The sequence below is a fragment of the Acinonyx jubatus genome, chromosome X (genome assembly GCF_027475565.1).
Source record: "Acinonyx jubatus isolate Ajub_Pintada_27869175 chromosome X, VMU_Ajub_asm_v1.0, whole genome shotgun sequence".
In the NCBI taxonomy this organism is placed as follows: Eukaryota; Metazoa; Chordata; class Mammalia; order Carnivora; family Felidae; genus Acinonyx; species Acinonyx jubatus.
The window spans coordinates 94,160,795-94,186,343 of NC_069389.1; the positions used below are offsets into that span (position 1 = coordinate 94,160,795).

A 25,549-nucleotide genomic window follows, 5' to 3' on the forward strand; every position below is an offset into this window, starting at 1 on the left:
CAGAGCCAGCTTCGGATCCTGTCTCCCTCTCTTTCTCTCTCTCTGCCCCTCCCCAGCTCGCATGCACTCTTTCTCTCTCAAAAAATAAATAAGCCTTAAAAAAAAAAAAAAAGAATTTTGTGTGGCACAGGTGCAGCTGTCCCTTCCTAACCATTGGCTCTGTGACAAAGCTGGAAAGACTGTTAGCGGGAGCAGATTCTTCTGGGAGCTGCTGCCAGCCTGGTTTACTTGGGACTGAGTCCACAGATGTTTACCAGGCAAGGCACAGGAACGATATTTATTTCCTACTCTGGTTTGTGATCCACGCTGAGATTTGGGGAGTCAGGAGGCGGGGGTGGGGGGACAGATTCTAGGAATCTAAATCAGTGACTATCTTTTGAGCTTCTACGTTCAAGCCATAGTGTGAGGTGCCCCCATAATTATAAGTGAATGTCACTGCCAGTTTCTTCATTTGTTTTTTTTTTTATCAGTTCCAGCCCGGGGTTGGGTCCTCGTATGCGTCTGTCGCCCAGAGTATGTACACGGATCAGTTTTGGATTATCCATAGCACCTTGGTGAATGCTGTTTCTAAGCAGTCCAGTCAATGAGGGCCTAAGGAAACAGCCTTAAAGGGAGTGGACTTTCCTAACCGGCTCTTTCCTGGCCCCTGCTTTTCTGACACAAAGAGCCATTGACCAATGTTAGTAAGGCCACGGGTGGCTGGAGCACAAGTGGACCACGTTGCAGCTGCTGCCATAACTTCTGATTCTTTTCCGCTTTAAGCCCCAACGTGTTTATTAGGGACAGCTGAAGTAGGATTTACACTTGCTGCTATAAACCCCCGACACGCGCGTTAGGGCTTCAGTGTGGCGTCACACACAGGAATCCCTCACGGGTAGTGCCGGTTCTGTTCTAGATCATTGCGGGAGAGGGACTATCGCAATAAAGCGAGGTGAGTGAAATTGTTGGTTTCCCAGTGCGTATGAAGGTTATGTCGACACCATACTGTAGTCTGTTAAGTGCGCAATAGCACTGTGTCTAAAAAACAATGTACGTACCTTAATTAAAAAAATACTTCCGTGGTAAAAAAAAAAATTGCTGGCCATCATCTGAGCTTACAGGGAGTTGTAATCCCCGATCACAGATCACCGTAGCAAATCGACGATAATGGAGACGCTTGAAATATTGCAGGAAGTGACCGAAAGGCGACACGGATAAGAAGTGAGCACGTGCTTTTGGAAAAATGGTGCCCGTAGACTTGCTTGATGCAGGTTTGCAATAGATCTTCCATGTGTCAAAAATGCAGCATCAGCGAAGCACGATAAAGCGAAGTGCAAGGAAAGGAACCACGTCTCTGCTCCTAGGATTTCACTACGGAGCCATTCCCATAGCACATCGCGCTTTCCTCTGGCGATCTCTCTCCAGAACTTGGAAAACCCTCCAAACCGAACAAATACACAGCATATACAGCATACATACAGTATTTCCTGTTCAGGTGTTTTTTGCTTTTTTTTTTTTTTTTTTTTTGACACAGTTTCGCCCTTGTTGGCTTGTGCTAACGTCATTCAGTTTTTGCTCACTGTTTGAAAAATTCGGAAGGCCTGGGCTGTACAGAGCGTGTAGTCGTGGATTCAAACTTTCATTCAGTTATTAGTGCTTCCGTGACTCTATTAACGGTGAAGCAGACAGAGAAAGAGACTGTGTTAGTTGCTGCATTTTCCTGTAAGTTTGACGTTTATATGAAGGTCCGTTTTAACCTGGGGAAAGGGATAATAACAGAATTAACCACTGGCAGAGATTTCCCAGGAGGGACTTGGGGAGGAGTATTATAGCCTGAGAGTGTCTGTGATTAAGGGAGAAGTATTTACATACACGCTTAAAATGCAGAGTTTTAGCGCTGTTTCTGTTACATTTGGGGCTATAGCTATTTGTGCTAGCGGGAGTGGGGGCGGGGGGGGGGGTGGTGGTGGTGGAAACAGGCATTTGTTAAACCTGTTGTATTCTGGCTGCCCTTAAGAGGAGTCCCTGTGTCAGCCTGGGAAAGGCACCTGGTAGGTGTTTAAATACTGTTGGCCTACTGCTGGGGAACTGACCCTCAATTCCTTGTGCGGAGAAGGATCTGGAAAGAGTTGCTAGATATTACGGGGTGTAGCCGCTTGAGGCAGGATATTTCCCTGGCCGGCACCAGCTAGATTTCATATATAGTAACTCTAGTAGAGGAAAACTCTCCAAAAGCTGAGAATTACTGAAGAGCGTCCGCAGCTGTTGACTCCCCCTACCCATCGCACGCAGCCACCTTGGCTTGGAATGTGTGTTAGGTTCGCATTTAGGGAAGGCCTGGAAACGAATCGGCCTTCCTGCTCTCTCTTCCCAGGGGAATCTGTGGAACGTACTTAATATAGGACCAAACAACTTGACACAGTGGAATAAAGCCGGTTGCATTAGTTTTTGTTTTTGTTTGTTTTTTAAGTTTTATTTATTTTGAGACCAAGAGTGCAAGCGGGAGGGGGGTGGTTGGGGAGAGAGAGAGAGAGAGAGAGGGAGGGAGGGAGAGATAGATTCCCAAGTAGGCTCCTTACTGTCAGTGCTGGGCTGAGACAAACATGTGAAACAGATCCCTGGATTGATTCCTTTCCTATTCTAATCATTGTTAAGCCTTCTTTTTTAAAAACTGTTTATTGCTTTGTGACACAGTAAATTCATATTTGTTGTAGAAAAGTTAGAAAAGCAGACGAGAATAATCCTCTCATTACTCAGAGGAACTGTTAAAATTCTAGCATATGCATGTCAAAAGTCTTCCGTATATACGAAAGCATGTATATACGAAAACATGAAAAAATATCATACAAACTTTAAAATAATTTTTTTTGCTTATTACTATTTGTGAACATTTATTTCTTCACTTCAGTCGATATAAATCTACATAGTCATGTTTAAAGATTGCCAAAAATTCCCCTATGAGTGTATCGTAGGTAATCATCCGTTATTGTGTTATGTTTTGATCATTTCTCATTTTGTGGTGTTACAAACGGGAGTTGTACCCTACATTGGCTACTGGCCACCTGTGACTATTTACATTTACATTTAGGGGCGCCTGGGTGGCTCAGTTGGTTGGGCATCCGACTTTGGTTCAGGTCATGATCTCGCGGTTCGTGAGTTCAAGCCCCGCGTCGGGCTCTGTGCTGACAGCTCAGAGCCTGGAGCCTGTTTCGGATTCTGTGTCTCCCTCTCTCTCTCTGACCCTCCCCCATTCATGCTCTGTCTCTCTCTGTCTCAAAAATAAATAAATGTTAAAAAAAATTAAAGAAAAATAAATTAACTTCCAAAATTAGCTCTTAAATTGCACTTGCCACAGTTCAAATGCATAGTAGTCACATGTGGCTGGTGGCCACCACATAAGACTGCTCAGACGTGGAACCCTTCCATCACTGCAGAAAGTTCTTTTGGACAGCATTGGTGTAAACATTCACTGGGGAACATCTTTGGGCAGGCATTTTCAAACTTGCTAGATTGTGCTTTAGGAGAAATTTCCAGAGTTGGAATTGCTTGCTCAAACATTAGACACATTTTTAGTATTAAAAAACCCTCTGGGAGGGGTGCCCGAGTGGCTCAGTCGGTTAAGCGACGGACTCTTGATTTCAGCTCAGGTCATGATCTCACAGATGTGGGATCGAGCCCCGCTTCGGGCTCCGTGCTGGGTATGGCACCTGCTTAAGATTCTCCCTCTCCCCGAACCCCCACCCAACCCCCGCGCACTTTCTCTCTGTCACTCAAAAGAAATAAGTTTCTTAAAAATAGTAAATAGAAAGCCCTCTGAAAACAAACTGGTGGTTGCCAGAGGGAAGGTGAGTAGGGGGGAAGGATGAAACAGGTGAAAGGGGTCAAGAGTACATGTATTGTGAAGGGCACTGAGTAATGTATAGAATTGTTAAGTCACTATATTGTACGTATGAAACGAAATTACACTATGTTAATTATACTGGAAGGTAAAAATTAATTAAAAGAAAAAGGAAAGTCCTCTGGAACATACTTTTTTTTTAATTTTTAAAATGTTTATTGAGGCTTCTGGGTGGCTCAGTCGGTTGAGCATCCGACTTCGGCTCAGGTCATGATCTCACGGTTCGTGGGTTCGAGCCCCGCGTGGGGCTCTGTGCTGACAGCTCTATGCTGACAGCTTGGGGCCTGGAGCCCGCTTCAGAGAGTCTGTGTCTCCCTCTCTCTCTGCTCCTCCCCTGCTCACACTCTGTCTCTCTCTCAACAATAAATAAAGATTAAAAATAAAATAAAATAAAATGTTTATTATCTATGTTGGAGAGCGAGGAGGGGGGAGGGTTAGAGAGAGAGGGAGACACAGACTCTGAAGCAGGCTCCAGGCTCTGAGCTGGCAGCACAGAACCCGATGCAGGGCTCCGACTCACGAATCGTGAGATCATGGCCTGAGATGAAGTCGGACGCTCAACCGACTGAGCCACCCAGCTGCCCCTGGACCGTGCTGTTAAATTGCTCTGCAGAACGTTGTCGCCATTTACTCTTATGTCAGAAAATGCCGGTGTTCATTTCCCCTCTCCCCCGTGCCAACACTGGTTATTAATATTTTTTAATCTTTGCAGTCCGATAGGAGGTAAATGGTACATCACTGTCCTAATTTGTATTTCTTTAGTTACTCTTGAACAGCTTTTCAAACGTTGATTAGCCATTCGTATTTCTTCTTTTGAGGATTTGAGCGAACCTTCTTACAGACTTATTTCCTTGTTTGTAAGTCTTGCAATAACGGTCTCAACCTCAAGATTCTGTTTCGATAAGTCTGGGGTGGGGCCAGGCATCTGTACTTTTACCAACTACCCAAGGTGATTCTGATGTGCACAGAAACGCTGCTCTAGACTCCTGGCCCCTGCGAGTACCCCTGACAAATGAGGACTTAGCTACTCCTTAAACACTCGCTCCCTGTTAGAGAGGGGTACATTAGAAAACGCTCTTGAGCTGAAATTTACTCTAAGTTCCACCGCGGCCAGGCCTTCCCCTGCTGTTTGGAGCCGTACAGGCTATGTTTGCTTCCTCTTTCACATGACAACCCTTCAAATATTTGGGGACATCCACCATGTCATTTTTAAACTCACTCTTCACCAAAGCCAAAGAGACTTCATTTCTTTTCCTCTGTTGCTCACGTGACTTGGTCTCGAGATTCTTCGCCGGCCTGGTCATCCTGTGGGCTCTTGTCCAACATGTCATTGTCCTCCTTAAAATGTGGGAGGCAAGAGCCCAGTCTCAAGAGTCAGACCTGGGCTTGAATCTGGCTTCTGTCACCTGCTTGTGACCAGATCAAGATCAGAGGCAAGTGAACAGATCTTGTTTTCCTTATCTGTGAAATGGGGATAGATGGTTGTACCCACCTTGTGTCGTTCTCATGAACATTAAAGAAGGTAGCATGTGGAAAGCGTCTCACGTCTAAGTGGTTCGTAAAGGTTTAGAAAAGGGGGCGCCAGTGGAGATCTGACTCTTGATTTTGGCTCAGGTCATGATCCCAGCGTCCTGGGCTCTAGCCCTGCGTGCCCCCCCTCCCCCCCGCCCACACCTGCTCCCTGCTGGAGCTGAGCATGAAGCCTGCTTAAGGTTGTCTCTCTGCTCCTCACGTGCACATGTGCTCTCTCTCTCTCTCTTAAATGAAAAAATAAGGTTTAAAAAAAAGATCTGGTGGGGGCACCTGCGTGGCTCAGTCGGTTAAGCATCCGACTTCGGCTCAGGTCATGATCCCCCCCGGTTCGTGGGTTTCAGCCCCGCGTGGGGCTCTGTGCTGACAGCTCGGAGCCTGGAGCCTGGATGGAGCCTGCATCGGATTCTCTGTCTCCCTCTCTCTCTGCCCCTCCCCCCCCATCCTCTGTCTTCTCAAAAATTAAAAAAAAAAGCAAATTAAAAAGATCTGGTGGAAACAAAGGTATTCTAGAAGAGTCTGTCACAGATGGGGGAGGGGGAAGTGTTTCTTACCCTTTCTGGATCCTAGCCAGGAAGTCAGGGGCTGTGTATTCATCTCTGTTCCCAGCGCCTCACATGTTGCCTGGGATGTGGGAAATATATTGGCAGCGGTATGTGGGATGGACAAGGTGTTAGGTGACTGGAGGCCAGGTAACTAGTTAAAATATAGTTACATAGTTCCGGAGAGAGATAAGAAAGGCTTACCTGAGGCAGTGAGAATGGAGATAAGGGAGAGGATGTAAGAAATGTTTCAGTGATAGAATCAACAGGATTTGGGGATTTTTCTTGAAGGGGGAGGATAAGAGGAGAGGAGGTGGAGTCCAGATGGTGCTGAGGTTGTTCAGCCTGGCCGAAGTGGGGAAAAAGCGTGTTTGGTGGTAGGGCAAGGGCAAAGAAAATGAGCAACGTCGTCCTGAGAGGGCTGTCAGGACAAAACCAGATTTCAGTTGAGTCAGGTTTAACGTGGAGAGAACATTCTAGGGAATGGCTGAGCATGTAGCGTTGTGTTTTGGCAAAAGGCTAGGCCTTTTTTTTTTTTTTTTTTAATGTTTAAGCTCTATGCCCAACATGGGGCTCGAACTTACAACCCCGAGATCAAGAGTTGCATGCTCTCCGACCGAGCCAGCCGGGTGCCCGAAGACTAGGGTTCTTGAGGGCAGGGAAGTGTTCCAAATGGGATCAGGAAGGGGAGGAAGAGCCAGGGTTGAGATGAGATTGTAGGCAAGATTAGCTGATTAAAGAGGTTTGCACCTTTGGGGGTGATTAGGGAAGTGGGGGGGCAGGGCGTGGAGGAATGGTCTGGAGGCCAGCCCCAGACTTCCAGTTAGAACGGAGATGGGAAATTAGGTCACCCCCTGGGCGGCTCCCCCTCTTGGGGGGAGGGGGGTTTGAGTCGGGGGGATGAGGGGCTGCCTGGGATGTTTCCTGCCTTAAAGGGACTCACAGACCCGGAAGGGAGATTAGATGTATGCAAATAACCTAAATTGAGAAGGCAGAAGTTGGCAGCAGGCTAGAGATTCTGCCTTTGGTGTTCAGTTCTAGTGACTTCGCTGCCTTCCCCGCCCCACGTCCTTTTTTTGTGATCCTTAATGTTTTTCAAGAGTTTGGCCCTTTCCGGGTTCAACAATGTTAAATAGGCCTTTGCTAATGAACACCGTTCATCTCTGTGGCCCTTGCCACGTTGATTTGACTACAGAAGCCTTTTATTTTCTTAGGGGATCGGGGAAAGTCAATGGTAACGTTTAACTTTCAGAAATTCCTGTGTAGCGCACAAGTGTAATAACTCACCTTGGCACTCCTTTACTTGACCTCCAAGGGCTGGAAGGAATGCTTGCTACCTTCCCAGACCCTTAGTACTCCACGTCAGGAAACCCCCTTGCTTGTTTGTGGGAATTCAGTTCAAAGGAGTCATTTACCTACGTGGGTGTTACTTTCTTCCGAGATACAGAATCATTATTAGCAGGGCATGTTGAAAAGTTGTTAGTTTTTTTTGTTTGTTTTTTTAACACAGAAAGGAAGGCCAGAAACCACGGGAGGGAGAAGGAGCTAGAGCGGTTTCCCCTTTTCTGTAAATCCAACGGTAATTTTATGATGCACATCTCTTTGGGATGTAGATCTCTTGGTTTCCTTCAGCCTTTGCCGGGAGGGCAGAGGGGTTCGTGGGGGACATCGGCCTGCTGCTTTTATCAGCCTTTTTGATTCGTGCAAGGCTCCACCCTGGAAGCTCTGAGAGCAGTCGCTGGGGCAAGGGGCCAGTCTCACTGAGCTCCATTGCCTGGAACCTAGGGCTTGTCAGAGCACAATGATTACGAGTGGGATCTGGGAGGACACTGCCCAGGTTCAGAGTTCAGCTCAGCTGCTTACCAGCTGGGTGATCTTGGGTCAGTTACTTAGCTTTCTCGCCGCTTGATGACCCCTCTGGTGGGCTTGTTGAAAGGCTTAAAGGAGTCGGCACTTACGAAGCGTTTAGAGCAGGGCTTGGCCCGTGGCTCTGCCCAGTGCTTTTGGCTCTCATTAATATTCCCAGGCTTTACGGCGGGCAACAAGGCTTTTGTGTATCACAGGTCACCGGACAAAAGTAAACTGGCAGATGGGAAGCGTGGACCCTGGCTTTTGTTTTTTTTAACTTCCTTGCTCCAAATGATGCCCCCAAAGGTAAGCTGCATGGCTCAGCCGAGACTCCTCCCCCTCCTGGAACGGTAAACTGGTAGACCTCTCTCCATTAGATTCTTGGCAATATCTGTTCCCAGTTGGATTTGGTCGTATTGAAGAGCCCAGTGGATGTGAGCGGGGGCTCTGGGTGTTTGGCAATTCTTGCCTTCAGACTAGACTAGTCTGATGAGTGAGTAGGAGGGCTAGTCGTCTAGTAGGGAGGAGCACCCCGGCCTGTGCCTGGGGAGATGGTGCTCCCCTCTGGGGAACTCTGGAACTTGTGTGCGAGGGCTTTGGGAGAAGCACAGACCTTTATGACAGTGCGTTCAGAGTGGTTTACGCAGACGGATCGGGAGAGGAGAGTTGAGCTCTGTATGGAAAAAGAGAATTTCAGTGCTCTTTCCTTTCCCTCTCAATACTTTATTGACACCCCTTTCACTCATTAATCTTCACTTTTTAAATTTGTTAATTTTTAATTAATTTAGTTTTTAATGTCCGTTTTTTAAAAACATAAGTGAATATTGAAATTTGATTTTTTAAAAATATGTATCTATTCTGAGAGGTAGAGACAGCGTGAGCAGCGAAGGGACAGAGAGAGAGGGAGACACAGAGTCTGAAGCAGGCTCCAGGCTCTGAGCTGTCAGCAAAGCCCGATGTGGGGCTTGAACCCGCAAACCGCGAGATCATGACCTGAGCTGAAGTTGGATGCTCAACCGACTGAGCCACCGGGTGCCCCGAAATTCGAATTTAAGAGCCTTTTTAAAGATCTATTTTGGATACGTGTATTTTAGTGGAAACATGTTGAAGCCTCAATGTCTCCTAAGAAATTAATGTACTTCAGGGGCGCCTGGCTGACTCAGTCGGAAGAGCATGCAACTCCCAGTCTCGGGGTCATGAGTTCAAGCCCCGTGTTGGGTGTCGAGATTCCTTGAATAAATAAAAACTTGAAAAGAAATGAATGTACTTTGTATTCAGCTACTTTGGTTTCGTGGTAGCAGGGTAAGTTCTATTAGGAATGGCGCGCGCAGGTTCCAGCACAGTCGATGGGATGGAAAAGACGGCAGCTGTTCCAGTGACATGTGGTTTATCTATTGTCTGTGCACGACCTCGAACAATCAGGCCTAAATTTGCTCTTAATGATTTCCTGCAATTGTGCTTCACCTTTTTTTTCATTGCCCGTTCGCGGGAAGTTGTATTTTTGCGTTTCTTGACAGCTTCTGTCGGATCGTATATGATTCAAGCTGCTGAGAAATGTTGGAATATTCTAAGAAGTGCCTCTGAGACAGAACATCTTTATTTGAAGTCTTTCAGTGAAGTGTGTCGGGAGGCCAGGGGAAAATGCATTTGTATGATAATGCTTTCTAGCCGATGGGGAGACCGATGGGGAGACCTCGTATTTTAACAGCCCCAGGCTTACCAAGAGTTCAAAATGTTCTCATGCCCATGACTTCGCATGTTCTTACAGGTCACTATTAAACATACACCACAGTTTGGCCACCCCTGTTGTGTAAGTGGGGGAAAGGGAGACAGGCTGTAGGCCGTCCGTATTTAAATATGTATTTTTTGACGTTTTATTTATTTTGGAGAGAGAGGGGGGACAGCGGGGGAGGGGCAGAAAGGGAGGGGCCAGAGAGACTGAAGTGGGCTCTTCCCAGACAGGATCGAGCCCCACGCGGGGCTCGAACGCACGAACCACGAGATCGTGACCAGAGCCAAAGTCGGAGGCTTAACCGACTGAGTCCCCCCCCCCCCCAGGCGCCCCAGGCGATCCCTATGGAGTAAATGACAGAACAGGTAATGAACTCCAGGTGTCTTGACTCCTTTGGTGTAATCAGGTAAGGAAGCACTAGCTTCTGGGCTGGATTCTCCCATAAATCAGGCTGTGGAAGCTCTTTTTGTGTGGTTTAGGTGCTGATCTCCTTCTCCTGGGAAGCAGTGTTTGTTTCTGAGCGAGCTTAGGTCTCCGTAGTGGGAAAGGAGGAGGTGAGGACAAAAACAAAAAGAGAGGGGTGGGGTTGTGATTGAAAAATGTGGGCAAGCTCCATATAGATTTTTCCTTGCCAAAGTAAGCCTAAGGATTTTGAGAACCGTTTGCAATTGGCCGTTCTTCCGTTCTTTGCTATTTGAATAACTATATGGAAAAAAAAAATCTCCAGAACACTGGCTCTGCAGAGGTACCTGGGATCATATTCATGAAACTGTTTTTATGATTTTTTTGCACGGGTTAGCGCTGCCCAAAAATAACATATGTATGTCTCTCCATGCCTTTGATATTAGTAGCTTAGTTTTCCCACTTGCGAAACGGCCAGCTTTTTACGCCTTGCAGGACCCGGTGTCCATGCTCCTCGTGTGCATGGAAGAGTGCTATTGGCATAACCAGTTTATTTTCGTAGGTTAACAAGTTTCTAATGCTTCACTGCGTTAAATGGTTTCCTAGAGACCTGAAGGAGGGAATGCCACCTTGTAAAGTGCCTAACTTAACCACCAAGAAGTAACTTCAGTCCAGGAGGGCGCTGAATCAACTGTTGCAAAAATTGAACTGCATCATTATTAAAAGCTCCTGGGTGGTGGGGGGGGGGCACCTGGGTGGTTCAGTCCGTTAAGCGTCCGTCCGGCTCTTGATTTAGGCTCAGGTCATGATCTCACGGTTCCTGGGATCAAGCCCCAGGTCAGGCTCTGCACTGATGGCACAGAGCCTGCTTGGGATTCTCTCTCTGTGCCCCTTCCCCCATCACATACACACTCTCTCTCAAAATAAATAAACCTTAAAAAGAAAAAAAGCTCCTAGGGTCCAATCGCTCTCCCTCTGTCCAGAAGAGTGTTTCCATGATGCTCTATGGCTTGTGGAGCAGAGAAGGCTCTCCTCGCTAAGCTGACCCCACGGGAGAAGAGCTTCTCCACTGTCCACTACCAGTGACCGCCGTGACTGCCTCTGGAGGAATTTTGCTTCTGTCTTCCCGCTTGCAAATGAACATTCTGGCAGAATGCCCACCAGGAGAGCCAGCAGAGAATTCCATAAGGCTCCTCACTTTGGTACTGCAACTGAAGCCTGGCCCTCTCTCCCTGCCTCCCTCCCTCTCTCCCTCCCTCCTTCCTCTCTCCCTCCCTCCTTCCTTTCCTCCTGACTCCTGCTCTGCTGTCCACTGCTGGCTCAGCACCGTCCCAGGCTCAGACCAGCCTGGGCCTAAGCAGGGGACATCAGAGGAGTCTCAAATCCAGACTTCAGGTTCTGGATAGGCCTCAACTCCTACGGGCTGCTGCTTCTGCCTGCTTGCTTGCTTGCTTGCTTGCTTGCTTTCTTCCTTTCTTTCTTTCTTTCTTTCAAGTTAAAAAAATTTTTTAATGTTTTTGAGAGAGAGAGACAAAGTGTGAATGGGGGAGGGGAAGAGAGAGACGGAGACACAGAATCCAAAGCAGGCTCCAGGCTCTGAGCTGTCAGCACAGAGCCCCACGCGGGGCTCGAGCTCATGAACCGCGAGGTAATTACCGAGCTGAAGTCCAACGCTCAACTGAGCCACCTAGGCACCCCGCTTCTGCCCTGTATTTAAAACTCATTTCCTGGTCACTGGATTTTGTCTTCTTCCTTGTCCTCTTTATGTCACTGTCCCAGTCATGGTGTCCTTGACTTACCCCATCCCCTGTATCTGAGCCCCTGCCTTGGCTTTCCAGCCAGTTGCCCAGTTGCTCTAGACGTGAGTTCTGGTCTTCCTGCTGGTCCTGGGGAGGACTGCCCTCCCTTCCCTGTGACCCTAAAACAGCTTGAGCTGAGCACGGTGGGACCAGTGGACTGAAGGGCTGAGTGTCTGCTTAGAGAATTGAGGAGAGGCAGAGTGTCCAGGATGAGGCAGCCCAGCCAGTGGCCCTGCCGACGTTTGGACTAGACGCATGGCCGTCTTCATTTCCTATGGCTGCTGTGACAAATTGCCACAAATGTAGTGGCTCAAAACGTGAGTTTATTCTCACAGTTCTGGAGGTCAGAAGTCCTATAATCAGAAAGTCAGCAAGGCTTCACTTCGTCTGGAGGCCCTAGGGGAGAATCCATTACCTGGCCTTTTCTAGCTTCTAGAGGCTGCCTGCGTTCTTTGGCTCATGGCCCCTCCCTCCATCTTTCGGCGGGCAATGGCTGGTCGAGTCTTTTTGACATCCTGTCACTCTGGCCTCTCCTTCTCTGATTCTGACTCTCTCTCCCGCCTCCCTCTCTCACTTAGAAGCACCCTTAGGATTACATGGGTCCTGCCTGGATAATCCAAGATGGCTTCCCCAGCTCAAAATCCTTCATCCCGTCTGCAAAGTCCCCTTTGCCATGTAAAGTGACAAAGACGTGCGTTCCAAGGATTAGGATGTTGGACCTCTTTGGGAAGCCATTATTCTGTCTACCCCACGGATCTTGCTGGAGGTTGAGGATCCATGTGGAGAACATGGATCCTTGAAATGGCAGAGGAGGAACAGAGATCTGCTAGATTGGTAAACTGTGAGCCAGGTGCAGACGTCTTCGCAGAATTCAAATGAGGAAGTACAATCCCTTTTGAGAATTTTGGCTGAAAGAAAGCAATACAGGTCTGCCGTCTGCGATTTCAATTTGGATGTTTTCTTAAATTCTTCGTAATTAGAAGAAATTGTTTTCCCACACAAGACTCCCTCAGTCTGGAGTTCTTGTAAGTGGGCACCGCTCTCAGACTTGAGGTGTTTCAGGATACAGGCTGGCCAGACACTTAGGCACTTAGCCAGCTTAGGCCTATGGAATTTTCCACCCCCAGCTAAAGAGAAGAGTAGTGGGGTGTGTGTGTGTGTGTGTTTAAAAGAGAAAGAGATGATTTCAATCACAGAGAATAACTCTTTGGCTGACCACCCCCAAGACACTTCTCATGTGTCCTGTGTGAGAGACACTTCACTCCTCCTGAAGGTCAAGCTAGACCAGGCATGGCCTGCCTGCATATCCAAGGGAATTGCAGGACCCTTTTCCAGAAATGGGTTTCTAAAACACATGATTGGAGAAACAGAAAGGACTGGAAAATCTCTCTGGTTTCCTTCTGGTTTCGTGATGATTTCAACTGAGAGATAAATCGAAACTTCCTCTCTTCACCGAATCTAGTCGCTGCCATCTTAGAGATACACCACAAAAACTCACTGGCTGATGGCGTTTGCAGTGGCCCTCACACCGGCAGGTAGAATATCCGTGAGGAGCTGGTGGCAGAGAGATTCACTGCTCTGAAGAAGCGCTCTATCACACATGGGGGTTGCATTTTCTGTTTTTACATCAATTCTAATTGGCCACGGCTATATTTCTCTGAGGCCTGGCCTTTTTTCAGGCCCTTGGCTAACTGACCTGGCTGTAGTGCTTTGAAAAGGATGTAAAAGGTTGGGGAAACAGCCCCCCCAACCCCGATTTTGTTTAAAAATCTGTAGAGACAAAATATGCGTTAACCGTCCTTACTTTCTCTAGTTACATTCCCCGCCCCCCTTAGTAGGAAAACAATTCTAATTTTCCTTATCCGCCGTCTCAATGAAAACATTCAGATGTTCTCGGTAGCATGATCTTAAATTGTTTTTTCTAATGTGTTCCATACACTTGTATACCAATCTGTAAAATACGGAAGAGTATTAAACGGTAGTCCTGTTTAAATCTTCTTTAGAAACTGGTGTTTTCTCCAAATTAAAGGCCCTTTTCCCTTCAGCCTGGCTTCTTGTATTTTGTTTCGTATTATTTTACTGATTTACTACTTTTCTGCTTCAGGGGTTTTCCTTTGTTTTACTGGCCCTCACCTGAACCTCAGTGTGCATTCGATCAGTGAGCTTCGTGACACAGCCGATGCCTTAGCACTCTGGAACATCTGGGGCTCTGGGGTATACTAGAAGGAGCTAGAAACCAAGCATGTTGCCGGAGAGGGAGCTGGAGAGACAGAGACCGAGAGAAAGGCATGCTGAGCTGTGGAAGATAGATACTTGCCTGCCTCAGGTCATGCTAAAATCTCACGGGAAATGCTTTTAGAACAGTTGCTTGAACCGAAGCAGAGAATCTGTTTCCAATGATTTCTTGTTAAGGGATTAAATCTTAGGGCAAGGTACCGGGGGTGGAGGATGCCCTGCCGCCTTTCCGGTAAAGTGCATGGGTCTGGCTCCCTGGTCCAGCCGCAGCTCCAGAGCCGTCTCGCAGCCGGCCCTTTGCTGCTCCCTTCCACCATGCTGTGGGGAACCTCATTCCATGGTGGCCACGCTTCCACTCTCCCTTTCTCATCTGTTTCTCACCTCTTCCTTCCTCTTCTCCTCCGTGTTTGGCCACAAAGTGCTCTCCGTGGGACAGAGCCATGTTTATTTTTTTTAACCTTTTCTTTAGCCAAGGGTGGAAAATTCCAGAGGCCTGAGCTAGTGATGGCTGGGTGCCTTTTCTGGAAATCCAATGGCCTTGGATGCCAAGGACGTGTCGTGGAGCTACACATCTGGCCAGGGTGTCCCCGAAAATGCCCTGGCTTTGGGTTTAGTTCCAACTAAAAGAAGTGGAGGGTTTAGGAAATACTACAATTAAAAAAAAAAAAAAACCCAGAAATGGTGTAGTTATAGATACAGAGCCCAGTTTGCATCACTTTTTTTTTTTTTTTTTCTGCTGAGTTGAGCTGGGAAAGGGTGGCCTTTGGCTCAGTAGAGCTTCCAAAAGTGAAACCTTCCACAGGACAAAGTCCCTGTAGCTTACCTTAATGGAGGATTCTGCTCGGTTGGGGTAATTATTAGGTAGAGGCCACGTGTATTTCAGCGCAACCAGGTACATTTCAGAGTGGGTGCCTTGGGGAGCAGGAACATCCTTCCAGTCGACAGCGGGTGGAATCGAGGAAGTCTTATCCCATCGCCATATTTCTTGGCCCCTCCCCGGAGAAATCATCTAAGCAGGATTTCGTCCGCATGTCCCCGGTGGTATAACGCGTCAGAGTGGATTCATTTTGACAGTAAGCAAAAACCGCTATTGTCTCGAAATAGCTAGAAACTGACCACCATTCTGCCGCCACTCCGGAGAGCGTGAGGGAAGAGAATCACAAAATCCTCAAACCCAGAAAAATGCTAACTCTGTCTGCTTTGGCTCCACGTTACTATAAACAAGCACCTAGATTTCCTAGTGGGCCTTCACGCCCCTTCCTGTGCACCAGTGGGGCCCATCCCACCTTTGAATTCTCTTCTCCCACCGCATCCCGTCGACTACGGTCTGAACATTGGCCATGCCGGACTCTCGCTGCTCCCCAAACGCACTGCCCCCCTTCTCACCTCCATGCCTTTGTGCACACTGATTTTTCTTCCTGGACTGCCCTTCCAGCCCCATTGCTGCTCAAGGGACTTCTGTCTGTCCTGCAGGGTTTAGGTCTGATGGCCATCTCCCCCCACCACACACTCAGCCCCCCCCCCCCCCATTTGGAGCAAATCGTTCCTTCTGCAGACTTCTCGCCTGCTACTAGTTGTATTGATTTCCTGTGGCGCCGGAACAAGTTACCCCAGACCGGGTGGCTTAAGACAACACGTTTATTTTCTTGTAATTCGGAAGGGCAGAAGTCCAAAATCTATCACTGGGCCGCATTTCCCCTGCAGAATTTAGGGAAGGGTCGGTTCCTGGTCTCTGCCAGCTCTGGGAGCTGCTGGCTTTCCTTGGCTTGTGGCTCCATCACTGCAGCCTCTGCCCGTGTGATCACACTGCATTCTCTTCAGTTGTGTCACATCTCCCTTTGCCTCTTTCTTCTAAGGTCATCTGTGGGGCGCCTGGGTGGCTCAGTCGGTTAAGCGTCCGACTTCGGCTTGGGTCATGATCTGGTAGTTCGTGAGTTCGAGCCCGTGTCGGGCTGGCTGTGTGCTGACAGCTCAGAGCCTGGAACCTGCTTTGGGTTCTGTGTCTCCCTCTCTCTCTGCCCCTCCCCTGCTCACACTCTGTCTCTTTCGGAAATAAACACTAAAAAAAAAAAAAAAAAAAAAGTCACTGGTGATGGCTCTTAGGGTCCACCCCGGTAATCCGGAATGATCAACTCACCTCAAGAGCCTTGACTCAATCACTTGTGTAAGGCCCCATTTGACATCTGCGGGTTCCAGGGATTGGGATGGGGGCAGATCTTGGGGTGGGTGGGGGGGCATTTCTCCATCCTCCCACACTAGTTCTTTGGTTTTAGAGGGAATTGATTTCCTTCTGTCCCATAACTATAGTTGTTGACCACTTCTGTCCATTAGAATGTAAGGGCCATAAGGAGCTGGCAGAGAGTGGAGAGAGCTAATGCACGGTAGTCAAGAGTGCCGGAAGGGCCCAGCAATTCCTCTGACCGTCTGCGTTGCCTTGGGCACACGACTGAACTTTGTGGAGATTTCTTGTGCTTGTTAGTCAAGTGGAAATAATGATAACAACCGCCGTGGGTCCTAATAGCAAAACCAACAACCCGCCCCCAAATTGAAACACCCCAAGTGTTCAAGAGTAAAGGGTTGGGCCAAGGTACATCTAAACACCGGCAAGCCATGCGGTCATTAAGGCATCTGTATTTATTACTGACGTGGAAAAACGCTGAGGTGGTGAAAAAGCATGATCGTATTTTTGTAAAATAGAGCATTACGCGACACGTGTGCAGTTAGTTGCTTCGTCACTCTGTGCCTCTGCTTCCTCATCTGTAGAATGGAGGCAGCGATAGTTCTGACCTCACAAGGTGGTTGTAAGGACTGAGTAAAATAACACAATAAAGCACGTAGAAAAACGTCTGGAACATCACAAGCACTAAATAAATATTGTATTCAAAGAAAGCATTTTCAAGGTGGGCGTGAGAGAGTGTGTATATTTATAAGTGTACATGTGTATCTATAATATTAACGGTACATATTTCTGGATGGTGGGACCATGAGTCCGTTTTATTCTTGATTTGTTTTCTGTGTTGAAAATGTTCATTTCTTTTGTATGGAGCAGGTATTAGTTTTATAATCAGAAAAAGTAGAATCCCAGACAAGTTCCATACTTCCCTTTCAGGCTTGCTGAATTTATGTGTTCTATACTTACATGTGACTCGTGGGATCTGTTTCTAGATCTCCTATTTTTTACTTAAAAATTTGTTTTCAGTTTATTTATTTTGAGAGAGAGAGAGAGAGCAGGGGAGCGGCAGAAAGAGGAGAGAGAGAATCCCAAGCAGGCTCCCCTGCTGTCATCCCAGAGCCCAATGTGGGGCTCGATCCCACGGACCCATGGGATTATGACCTGAGCTGACACCAAGAGTCAGATGCTTAAGCGACTGAGCCACCCAGGCGCCCCTGTTTCCTATTTTTTAAAATAAACTTTGAGAGGCAGAAATGCCTACCTTGACTTTTCTCCCCCTTTGCTGCCATTAATAACAGTAATCACTCGAGGGACTTACATTTCGAGTAAAGCTAATTAATAGGCGACGTGCATTGACGCTGCAGAGATTTCTGGTTGCAGTGCTCCTGATTTTGCACATGCCGTATCTTTGTTCTTTCATTAAAAAATAATCTTAGACTTCTTGTGGCTTTCAGAACAAATGGATGGGAGAATTACTATAAATCAGGAGCTCCGAAATGGAAGGTCTCGCCTCTGACATTTAAGATAATTAGATTACGGTGCGCAGCTTGGTGAACCGGGTCTTTTTTCGCTCTGTACAGTGTGCTTTTCTTCTTCCACCAGCATGCACATCCCCGAGTTAATTTCTTTCTCGTGCCTTCTCTCCGTGGGTCTTCTCCCCCATTACTTCTTCCCGCCCCCACTCTGGTCATCCTATAAAACATATGTAAACATCGATGTGCTGTATTTAAACTGGGTTTTGAGTATTTCTTCTTCATAACTTAAAAAAGTAGGACGGTGGGAGGCATGAATAGGCAGAGCACAGGATTCTCGAGGCAGTGAAACTGTTCTGTATGACACCTGAACGTAGATGCATGCCGTTGTGTATTTGCTAAAGCCCTGGTTTGAACTGTGGACCTTGGGTGATGATGATGGGTCAGTATAGGGTCATGGATGGTAACAAGTGTACCTCTCTGGTGTGGGATGTTGATAATGGGAGAGCAGTGTGTGTGTGTGTGTGTGTGTGTGTGTGTGTGTGTGTGTGTGCGCGCGCGCGCGCGCAGGGCGGTATATGGGAACGGAACTCCCTGTACTTTCTGCTCCCTTTTGCTTTGAACCTAAATCTGCTTGAAAAAAAGATGGTCTATTTTTTAAAAAGTGAGATTCACGAAATCTTGTATTTTTCGTTTTGTAAGAAATAAACTTAAATGTAGGCCTTTGTGTTTCTGTGGACCATTTAGTTTTCTGCCTGTCAGTGGTCCTAGTATTTTTCTTCACATCCCCGGTAGTTCTGGAAGGTTTCCACTGCCAGCTCTCGTGCCAGCTTGTTTGGCATAATTATGAAGACTAGCAAATGTGGATTGAACACTTTGAAGGCTTCGGATGAAAAGTGCTGGGTAAAAAGCAAAGCAATTTTATCATTAGAATCGGGGAGTAGGAGTCAGAAATGTTAAGGTCGACCTCACACTGTGTGACCCCGGAGGGCATCGCATCTCTGAAATGGGTCTTGAAGCACCAAAATCGAGGCGAAAAGGTACCTGCTAATCCGACTCAGGACAGCTGTGTTTGCTCTGAAGCCCACGTGCAAATCAAATCATTTAGCATATATTAGGAGAATCTGATTTTTGAATAAACTTGATTGGGATCCTTTGGCAAGGCAAAGAATCCTTTTGTAATGCAAATGAACACCCACCGATTTATATCTTTTGGAAGGTAGGATTTAATGGTTTAGGTTTTCCTAGCTCCTGTGCCGCTTAAAATCAAATTGTTTTGGTGCCTGCAAGAGAAGAATGGCTCTGGGAAGTTGCATTAACTCCTTCAGCCCCGAAGAAGCCAGTTAGTCAATTATTGTTTCTGGGAACTAAATAATACCCTTGTCACCTGAAGGATTTAAAATAGCCTCTCTAAGTGGCTCCTTCGCCTCTGGAGGAACATGACTCATTCCTTCATTGGAACCTGAAAGAAGTCCGAGCGTCCGAAGACACTTGGGGAATGCACTGGAATTATACTTGTAAACATCAATGCTAGAAGTTTTAAATATTAGGAAACCAATATGATATGGGTTAAAAGTTGATGGTTGGAGTCGGTATATTAGGATGTGGCCAAAAGAGCAAGGGGTGAATTGGCAGTCCTTTCTAGAATGTTCCTTGGGGAAATCCTTGCTGGCCAAGTGAAGAGTCTTGAGCTGCTGAACTCTGGGTAGCATAGATTGTCTTCTTCTTTTGTCCAGGGAGTCCACCACCCCCCTCCATCCCGACCCCCTGCATTTCTGACTGCTCTGTGTTTATACATGGCCTCATAATGGTGTTCCTGCCAGCTTTACTTAGGCTTGCCCCCCCCCCCCCCCCCCCCCGCCCAAGCAGCCTTTGGATCCATCTTCTGCACATGACCAGTGGAAGGAAACCAGTAGAAGGAGTCCTGCATTAGTGCTGGGAGATAAATTGCATTCCTGCACCTCTTAAAACCCACGTTCTCCACAATATAAAATGGGGCTGGGGAGGGTGCGGTCCTCCAAGACTGGGTTAGCCTTTGCCTTTCATTGACCTCAGTGGATGCCACTTAATGGAAAAATATGATCAGGGTTCACCCTATGGAATCATTGCTTAATATTGTAGATGACTCATTGGAGCTAGTGTGTTAGAAAATCACTTCCAGATGTGTAGCAGAAGCTTTTCCAAAAGGAAGCAATAAACTCTGGAAAACTGGGTTAGTTTTCGTTTTTCTTTTTATGATCTTAGGGCCAGAATCAAACCTTCCTGTATATGGTCGGCCAACATATACTTGGAGTTCTTAGTAGCGTGATGCATCCAGTTCACTTGCTTTTAGACGGATTCTCTTTATTTTTCTATTTGTTATTTACGTTTTTCTTTGAAAGAGAGCACGGGCGACCGCCTGTGAGCCGGGGAGGGGCAGAGGGAGAGAGAGAATCCGAAGCAGGTTCCATGCTCGGTGCGGAGCCCGATGTGGGGCTCGATCCCATGACTCTGGGATCATGGCCTGAGCTGAAATCAAAAGTCGGACGCTCAACTGACCGAGCCCCCCGGGCGCCCCGAGATTCTCTTGAAGTGGATTTTTTACCAGTGTTTGATTTCTGGAGATTCTATCTCCATGGATATCACTCCAGCCAAAAAATTCACTGGCTTCTTCTGGTCAGTGAAGTTTCAGTTGGGCCCTCTTAAAAGAGGTAATGTGCTGTCATCTCCTTGGAGGCAGCAGATGACAGATCTTGTAGATCACGCCACGGAGTCAAAAGGAAAATATTTGTTAAGTACCACAGCCTGGAGCCCTTACAAAGGCTGAGCCTGCTCCAACAAGGTGTTCCTGGTAAATAAAATCTTATGTTTTCCGTCCTGCTTGGTTTTTTTTCACATTTACCTAATACCGTATTGTATTTGTAGCTCTTTAATGAATCAAAAAATGTCTGTCGGCACGAGACTAGGATCAAAACACGTCTGAAACTTGAGAAGGCCATCAAAACAGGCAAAGATCATAACCATTACTGTTCAATCGAAACTTATGTCCCCGTTCTTTTTGAAGAGTTAAAAATGCTTAGGGATTGGTGAAGCTGCCTCAGTGAGTCCCGCAGTGGTTAAGGGCCTGGTCGTCAGTGTTAAAGGGCGCTGCTTGGAATCCTGACCGTATTAGGTTTCTGTTGCTGCACAGCATCTTGTCCCAAAGCGAGCAGCTCGAAATCACTTATTTCAGAGTTTCTCTGGGTCAGAAACCCGGGCAGGGTTTTCAGCTGCAGTCTTTCCTCACAGTCCCACAGGTGTTGGCAGGGGCGTTATCACCTGGAAGCTCAGGGGCCTTCTCCAAGCTCCTTCAGGTTGGCGCAGTTCGGTTCCTTGTGGTTGTAGGACTGACTGGTCCTGTTTTCTTGCTGGCTGTCAGCTGCAGATGGGGCTGGCTGGCAGCTCATAGAGGATGCCTTCAGGTCCTAGCCATGTGGGCCTTTATTAGCATGGCATTCTGCTTCTAAAAAGCCAGCAGGGGGGCGCCTAGGGGGCCCAGTCGGTTGAGTGTCCGACTTCGGCTCAGGTCATGATCTCGCAGTCCACGAGTTCGAGCCTCGCGTCGGGCTCTGTGCTGACAGCTCGGAGCCCGGAGCCTGCTTCGGGTTCTGTGTCTCCCTCTCTCTCCGCCCCTCCCCTGCTCGTGCTCTGTCCCTCCCTGTCTCTTAAAAAATAAAATAAAACGTTAAAAAATTTTCTTTAAAAAGCCAGCAGGAGGGGGCACCTGGGCAGCTCTGTCGGTTGAACGTCCAACTCTTGAGTTCGGCTCAGGTCGCATGATCCCAGGCTCGTGGGATGGAGCCCCACCTCGGGCTCCACAGCACGGAGCCTGCCTGAGATTCTCCCCCTCTGCCCCTCTCCCCTGCTTGCTCTCTCTCTCTCTCTCTCTCTCTCTCTCTAAAAAATTAAAATAAAAAAATAAGTAAAAAATAAAAAGCCAGCAGGTGATTCACTCTCCAGGAAGAGCCCAGTCCCTCTTCTAGGGATCACCTGATTAGGTCAGGCCCACCTAAGATCATCTCCCTTTTGATCAACTCCGAGTCAATTTATTACTCATGGAATCAGGGGAGTGCCACCTCCTAATCCTCACAGGTTCCACTTACATTCAAGGGGAGGGGTTTATACAGGGCAAGTAGACCGTGGGCAGGAATCTTAGGGGGCATCGTAGGATTCGGCCTACCCCATTGACTGTTAACACTCATTTGGTTAAGTTACCCAATCATGCTCAGTCTCCCTTTTCTCACTGATAAAAATCTGAGTAATGATCGTATTTTCCACCTCCTAGGATTATTGGAAGAGTTCAGTGAGTTGTTAACACCGGTAGTTGAATTTAGCACAGCACCCGGGGCTTAGCAAGCTTTCAATAAAGTGTTCCAACTGTGGCAGAGAAGGGGCACCTGGGTGGGGCTCAGTCAGTTAGGTGTGTGACCTCAGCTGAGGTCGCGATCTCCTGGTTCGTGGGTTTGAGCCCCGCTTGCCAGCACAGAGTGCACTTCGGATCCTGTTTCTCTGCCCTTCCCCCACTCACACTGTCTCTCCCTCCCTCAAAAATAAGTAAACATCAAAAAAAAAAAAAAAAAAGAATTGTGGCAGAGAGGAGCTACTTTTCCTTTTCCCACCCCCCCACCCCATAACAAAGTGGCTTTGTAGGTAGAGCATGTGAACGTAGGCTAAAGGAGTTGAGGGTTTTATTTCCCTAATGATGTAAGTACAAAAAGGGATTTCCTAAGAATAAAAGTTACTGAACACAAATTTCTGTTTAATTTTATTTTTTTTCTTAGAGAGCGAGCATGAGCAGGGGAGATAGGCGGGGGGGGGGGGGGGAGAGAGACAGAGAGAGAGACAGAGAGAGAGAGAGAGGGAGAGACACTCCTAAGTAGGTTCCACCCTGTGGATGGATCATGACCTGAGCCAAAATCAAGAGCTACAGGCTCAAGAGACTGAGTCACCCAGGTACCCCTTGTATTACAACAATTTTTTAAGTGTTTTGCTTATTCTTGAGAGAGAGCACGCGGGGAATTGCAGAGAGGGAGGGGACAGAGGATCCTAGGCGGGCTCCTCGCAGACAGCAGGGAGCCGGATGCGGGGCTCGAACTCACAACCGGTGAGGTCATGACCTGAGCCGAAGTCAGGCGCTCAACCGACTGAGCCACCCAGGCGCCCCCACACAAATTTCTAAGCCAGTTGTTTTGGAAGGTGGAGGCCTTCCTTCCGATATCCTTCTGACTTGATTCAGAAGTGGAGACCTATTTCCTAGTTTAAAGTAAAAGTTTCAGATCTTATTCTACTTAGGAAACAATGGCTTGGTAGACTAGTGATCTAGGATTGAGAATGCCTTTGGTGACAAATGCTTACTCGGTAGAGCAGGAAATCCCAATTTACAGGCACGCCCTGGGTTTCTACCCTTTGGCGCAAAGGTATTCAACAGTTCGGCGTCAGAATAGTCCTGAAACGTAGACTTCATTTATTCCCAGAAGCTACTGAAGCACAGCCGTATCAGGGGACTTGCCTATGGTTTCAGGGTCCTCCCTGGAAGAAAATGAGTATGTGTTACTTCTTCTCACTGTCTGTAGAAATTGGCCATACGTCAGAATTCGTGCGAAAATAAAATCCCACGTGACAAATAAACAGTAAAACCTTGGTTTCTGAGCACAGTCTGTTCTGGAAACGTGCTTGTAATCCAGCGCAGTTGTGTATCAAAGCGAACGTCAAGAACCATTGGCTCAGTTGTGATCACGCAACTACGCGTATTGCAAGACATCGCTCGTTAATCAACTGAACTTGGATGCTGCTTTTCACAACAGTGCCTTAAACGTCCCAGTCCATTCCGTGGTAACAACTCTGCACGTGTATCTCGTGTGTGAGAGGTTTGGAAGGTTGAGGATGTGGAGTCCAGAACCAACCAGTGAAAGGATAGCTTATGAAGTGCCTGCCTGGTAGAACCAGGGAACCTTAAAATTTGTCTATAGGATTCCGGGGCGCCTGGGTGGCTCAGTCGGTTGAGCATCGGATTCTTGATTTCGGCTCAGATCATGGTCTCCTGGTTTGTGGGATCGAGCCCTGCGTCGGACTCTGCACTGACAGTGAGGAGCCTGCTTGGGATTCTCTCTCTCTCCCTCTCTCCCTGCCCCTCCCATGCTCTCCCCCTCCTCTCAAAATAAATAAATAAACTTAAAAAAAAAAAAAAGTCTACAGGATTCCGTGTCCCCACCATCCCTGCTGCCCCGACAAGGCTCACCTATCACACACCGCGTGAGTTCCGACTCTCAGCATACAAGTGTCAGGGAGAAGCCACGTTGGGGGAGGAGTAACGAGTTGTCACCTCATTGAGAGGCCCTCAGTTCCTGTTCCTGTACCCACCCAAGAGAAGTCTAAAAAGAGGTATAAGGCTAACGCATTTTGTCGTGTACCTTCTTTAAAGAATAAGGTGGATTAAAAACTTTTGTGTACCCAAGGACACCATCGAGAGGATGAAAAGGCACCCCACCGAGTGGAAGAAAAAAAATTGCGAAGCCTCTATTGGATTAACACGGGGAACGGATGGTTTGAACATGCTCAAAGAACTTGCAGGAACAGTTCACCCAAGAAGTGGGCGCTGATGGCCCATAAGCATAGGAAAAGATAGTCGATGTCAAACTAAGTATGGGGTAAATGCAGATCAAAACCACAAGGAGATCCCTCTTCACTGATAACAAGTGTTAGAGAAGATGTAGAGAGATTGGAACCCTTGGGCACGGCTGGTGGGAATGTACCAGTGGTCCGGCCGCTGTGGAAAACCGCTTGGCAAGTTGCCCAAAAACTTAAATTTAGAATTCCCGTATGATTCGGCAACTCCACTTCGAGGGTCTACACCCAAAAGAAATGAAGGCAGGGGCTCGTACAGCAGCGTGATTCACGGGAGCCAAGAGACTTAACTACCCAAATGTCCATCCGCAGATCTCCGAAACATGGTATATATGTACAGTGGAATTTTTTTTAAAGCATTTATGGATTTATTTTGAGAGAGAGAGAGCGCGCGCGCGCAGCATGTCGGGCGCTGGGTTCAATCCCACGAACCTGAGCTGATCGTGACCTGAGCTGAAATCAAGAGTCAAGACGCTTAACCGACTGAGCCACCCAGGCGCCCCTGTATAATGGAATATTATTCAGGCTTTGAAGGAATGAAATTCTGACACGTGCCACGACACGGATGAACCTTGCAAACGTCATGCTAAGTGAAATAAGCCAGACGCGAAAGGACAAGTGTTGTGTGTTTCTATTTCTGTGGGGTACCCGGAACAGGCAAATTCAAAGAGACAGAAGGCAGATTAGCTGTTACCAGGGCCTGGGGGTGGGGGTGGGGGTGGGGGGTGGGAAGGAGGAGTTGGTGTTGAATTGATGAAAAAAATTCGGAAATGGAGGGCGGTGACGGTTACACAGCGAAATGTTTTGGGATGATAACAGTAATACTTGTGTGTGCTTGAAGACTTTGGGGGAAAAACAAAAAAGAAAAAGGAAGGAAAAAAATCCTCATGCCGCCACGCCGAATGCATCAGTTTTTCATGGTTTCATTTGACCGTATGTACTCTCTTCCTGTCAGTACAGATGACACTCCCTTTCTGCCACTTCCCAAATAGGGGGTACGATAACACCCAGTTATCCTCCGGCGAAATGTCAGTGCCTTGAACAACCCCATGGTGCGCATTCTGCGGAAAGCCGGTCTCAGTGCAGTGGGCCGTGACCACACTGTGGGACCAGCTCCTGGCCAGGGCACAGGGACCTCGGGTCAGCAGGTGTGGCTTCCAGCTACCTTTTTTTAACTTTTTTTTTTTAATGTTTATTTTATTTTTGAGAGAAAGAGAGCCAGCCAGCCAGAGTATGAGCGGGGGAGGGGCAGAGACAGAAAGAGACGCTTAATCTGAAGCAGGCTCCGGGCTCAGAG

The 25,549-nt window shown here is 47.6% G+C and overlaps 1 protein-coding gene and 1 long non-coding RNA gene across 6 annotated transcripts in view; both read left to right on the forward strand.

The window, feature by feature from the left end:
* Positions 1–25,549, forward strand: part of DOCK11 (dedicator of cytokinesis 11) — a 195,112-nt gene that overhangs the window by 2,338 nt on the left and 167,225 nt on the right. For 2 of the 5 annotated variants that reach the window (XM_027054304.2, XM_027054305.2), the window contains exon 1: positions 6,257–8,103. The exons of 2 other annotated variants lie outside the window; for them this stretch is intronic. In XM_027054304.2, the coding sequence (XP_026910105.1) occupies positions 7,858–8,103 (246 nt within the window). In that variant the 5' untranslated portion in view covers positions 6,257–7,857. Of the gene's footprint in view, positions 1–6,249; positions 8,104–25,549 lie in introns of those variants that run through there. One more of the 5 variants, XM_053201592.1, reaches the window with a different exon arrangement.
* Positions 19,019–21,519, forward strand: LOC128311425 (uncharacterized). The gene is made up of 2 exons (XR_008289826.1): positions 19,019–21,002; positions 21,051–21,519. It is a non-coding gene; the product is annotated as an uncharacterized LOC128311425 (long non-coding RNA).